Genomic DNA, 4,142 nt, shown 5'->3' on the forward strand with positions numbered 1-4,142 from the left:
AATAAAAAAGTTAAAATTAAAATTAAAAAAAAAAGACTGGAAAAGTGACAGGCAAGCAGTTAAGTGAACTTCACTGAAGGAATCAAACTGGAACTTCAACAAGAAGGAAATCCTCCAAACAGCCAACTTTAACCCAGTCCTACTTTAACGATTATCTTATATTGAAACTGGACAGGAGGCTATGACAGATGATCAAAAGTACAAGACCACCCTAGGATCCATTTAAGCAACATGAAGATTCTGCAATATAAAATCAGATGTAGAAAAGAGAAAAAATTGCATACACTTTATACCTGCAGCTATGAAAAATACACATGGCCAAGGAACCAAAGGAGTTATACAAGCACAAAAATAGTCAATGTGTTAGCTATTAGCTATTTTCCATCTCTCCCTCCCCGAAAATCAATTTTCCAAACTTGTTTTATTTCCATTATATATTTTTTAAACCAGCTGTTTCTTCTTACCATAAGCATTATACATCTTGGGACCCAGGTCTGGCCGAACAAAGTAGTTTGGCAACCTAGAGGCCAAGTTCAGTTTGCCATCTCTCCTTGTGTACTCAGGCAGTGGAATGTTAGCCATCAGATCATCAAATCTAAGAGAAAGACGGAAATTTGCCAAATAAGCTTGCTTTTCTCAGTTATTGTATGATTTATTTTGCTCCATCTTCTATACCAAAAGAAACAAATATATCTGTGATCATTAAGTTGGATATAGCTATTGGTAATATTTAAGACTAGAATTACAGCAGTCATGAACGAAGACATTTTTCTCTCTTCTACATCTCGCAACTGTGCCCAAATGTTTGGGAATATCTTAGACAAAATCTCTGAATAGCCAGGCACCAAAGATTCATACCTATAAAACCTAGCTAATTAGAGGCTTTGAGCTGAGGATTGCAGTTTGAAGTCAGGCCAGGCAGTGAAGTCTCTGAGAGTTTTATCTCCAATTAACCACACAAAAGACAAAAGTGGTCGGGCTGGGAAGGTGGCTCAGTGGTAGAGCGTTTGCCTTGCATGCATGAGGCCCTGGGTTCGATTCCCCAGCACCACATAAGCAAAAAGGAAAAAAAGCCAAAAGTGGCGTTGTGGCTCAAGTGGTAGAGTGCTAGCCTTGAGTTGAAGAGCTGAGGGACAGCGCCCAGGCCCAGAGTTCAGGCCCATGACTGGAAACCCCCCCCCCAAAAAGAAAAACCAAAGCAAAAAGACAAAAGTGGTATAGGTGCAGTGGCTAAAGTGGTAGAGGCTACTCTTGAGCAAAAAAAACCCTCAGGGACAGTACCCAGACACTGAGGTCAAGCCTGAGGACTGGTACAAGATCTGGGCAGCAACTTCCTGATTAAGAACACTCAAGGATAAAATTAGTTGTGATGTTCCTTTTCATGATTTCATGCTCAACTCAGGAAAATGGAGCTACCAATTCAGAATATTGAGAAGTGACTGGCGTTTCCCCCATCTGACTGTAAACTGGCTGCAGGTCTACACCAACCTCTTCTGTGGTGGAGCACTTCCTCCATTAGTCAAGCCAGATCTACAACTCATTAGCTTTACCTCATTTAAAAACGCATCTCCTGCACCAGTGGCTCATCACCTCTATAACCTTGGCTATTCAGGAGGTTGAGATCCAAGATTTCAGGGTGGACAAATCCTTCAGACTCTTTAATCTCTAGCAAACTAACTAGCAAAAACCTGGAACTAGACATGTAGCTCGAGTGCTAAGAGTGCTGCCATAAGTGAAAAGCCAAGATCAAGTAACAGTACAGACATTAAAAAAGAAAAGCAAAAAAACCCCAAACCTGTCTCCAAAAGTTATAGGTAAGAAACAAAAGTATCAGTAAAACCTTGGAAGTTTGATATCCCAAATGACTTTTTTTTTTTTACGGCCTCAAAGAAGAATTTAGCCTACCAAATCAGAACCTCTCTCTACCTTTAGAAGAATTTAGCCTACCAAATCAGAACCTCTCTCTACCTTTAGAAGAATTTAGCCTACCAAATCAGAACCTCTCTCTCCTTTAGAATCCTACCTGGACGGCATCATGTCTCTAAAATCTTCTCCTGGTGGCCAGTCCTTAAGTTTCAACACCATTGGTTCTTTATCATTTTTCAGACGATCTGAAAGGTAACATCCAGATTACATTAACTATTTGTAACTCAGAAACACACACAACAAATTAGCATTATTTTTGTTTCAACAATGGAGACAACTTCTCTATATAAAAATTTCACAACCCATTTAGTATAGAAATTCTATTTTTAAAAATCCCCCACTTACCAATTGCAAACCCTTTTATTCCTATAGCATCAAATTACTGTGTACCCTTGAAGACAGAAAATTAAAGACCCCAAATTAAGGTGTATTAGGGTCATATCTTTATAGATGGTTCTTTAAATTGTTACTTGTTCCTTGAGGTCCAGCCATTCCTTTAAGGCCCATCTGCTTCTCTTGCTCAGTGTTCCAGAAGCACCATGCAGCTCCCAGCTAGCCAAAGCATCACACTTTAATAATCAAAACCCACAGGGGTTTAAATATAATTTTCTGAGGCAGCATGAAATAAAAATGACGTGGTTTTGCTCAGAGATGGAGACCACCTCATCTTCTTTGAGGGTTTTCTGGGCGATATCTCTCGGGTTTAAGTCAGAACTTTTTTTTTTGGGGGGGGGGAGGTGTTGTCCTTGTAGGGCTTGAACTCTGGGCTTGGGCGCTCAGAGCCCTTCGGCTCAAGGTAAATGCTCTACCATTTGAGCCACAGCACCACTTCAGGTTTTCTGGTGGTTAATTGGAGATGAGTCTCACAGACTTTCCTGCCCAGACTGGCTTTGAACCACGATCCTCAGATCTCAGCATCCTTAGTAGCTAGGATTACAGGCATGAGCCACCAGCACTCAGCTTAGTCAGAACTTTTTTTGCACTATGAACTTTATAACTTCGAAGACTTGTGAGATTAAAAGAGGAAAAGTAGACACTTTTTTACATCTAAACCCCCTTGAAACATCTTTCATACATACTGGGAACATCTTCAAATCCATCCCAGAAGTCTCCCACTGTGGCTCCGGTGATGATTTCATTGGTCCTACAATTAACTAGGTCCACTTCCTGCTCACCAAACTCTTTCCGAAAGGATTCAGGTTTCCAAAGTTCAGTGTTCAGTTTATGATGTACTCCTGACACCATCACTGGCTACAAGGGAAGAAAGAAAACTTTAGTTTGAATACCTCCAGCTCTGTGTAGGCCACAGACAGCCCACCTTCAAGCAGCTACTGGTTTGTTTCCATGAGGCTGTTCTTCAGTCTCAGCTGACAACACAATGGCTTGTAAAGCAGCTCTAATCCTCACCATTCATCTATTACACATTCTGGTCTCAAACTACATGACTAAGCTTCTGCTAGGAAGGATCACCCTACTGACCTGGATCCTGTTCAGAAAAAAAAGGCCCAGGGCCAAGCAGGGATGCCCTTCAAAAATGCACTGCTATGGGCCTACAGCCCACCACTGACAAGCAGCAATATGGATCTGAAGGTGCCAATACTTTGTTGTCCAGGATACCTGGGATTTATGTTAAACAGCCTGCTTTTAACATACTAGCAAAGGACTACGGTGTGGCTAACTGGTATGAAGCTTGAAGTCCTGAGCTTAAATCCTAGAACTGACAACAAAAATAATGCTGAAAATAACTTCAATAATTTTTATGCAACCAAGATTTGCACAGTATTATATAGTGAAAAAAAGCCCTGCTGGTTTGGTTAACTGTTCCTACAACCTCTGAATGTTAGCAAATCCTAGCAGTATACACAGAACTCAGAAAAACACCAAGCTGCTGTGCAATCCTTTTCTATCTGACACTTCCCCCAAATTCTTGTCCAAGAACAATGTGTTCTTTTAGTGGGGATACTACTTGGCTAAAAAGAAAATCCAAAGATCCAGAAAGCAAAACAAACCAAAGCAGCACAGAAATGGGCCAATAAAGCTATGCATCTCCTAAACAAATCAACCACAACTCAAGACCTAACAATACTGTTTTTAAAGAAGGTTCCTTGGGAGGGGGGGAGAGAAGACACTCTGACTGATATCACATGGCTCCAACCCTCCACCTGCAGTCAGCACAGGCTTTTATGCAGGGAAGTAGAAAGCATAATTTTTTTTTT

General features: G+C 40.9%; 1 protein-coding gene across 1 annotated transcript; it reads right to left on the minus strand.

Moving 5' to 3' along the window:
• Positions 1-464: 464 nt before the first annotated feature.
• On the minus strand, positions 465-3,177 carry LOC106002265 (lysine-specific demethylase 3A-like; the record flags this gene model as incomplete). Its single annotated transcript, XM_013037168.1, has 3 exons — positions 465-595; positions 2,024-2,111; positions 3,006-3,177. Coding segments are annotated over 3 exons (391 nt in total), but the record flags the coding sequence as incomplete, so codon positions are not given.
• Between the last annotated feature and the right edge of the window lie 965 nt (positions 3,178-4,142).

Source organism: Dipodomys ordii, unplaced genomic scaffold, assembly GCF_000151885.1.
Source record: "Dipodomys ordii isolate 6190 unplaced genomic scaffold, Dord_2.0 Scaffold6041, whole genome shotgun sequence".
Lineage (NCBI taxonomy): Eukaryota > Metazoa > Chordata > Mammalia > Rodentia > Heteromyidae > Dipodomys > Dipodomys ordii.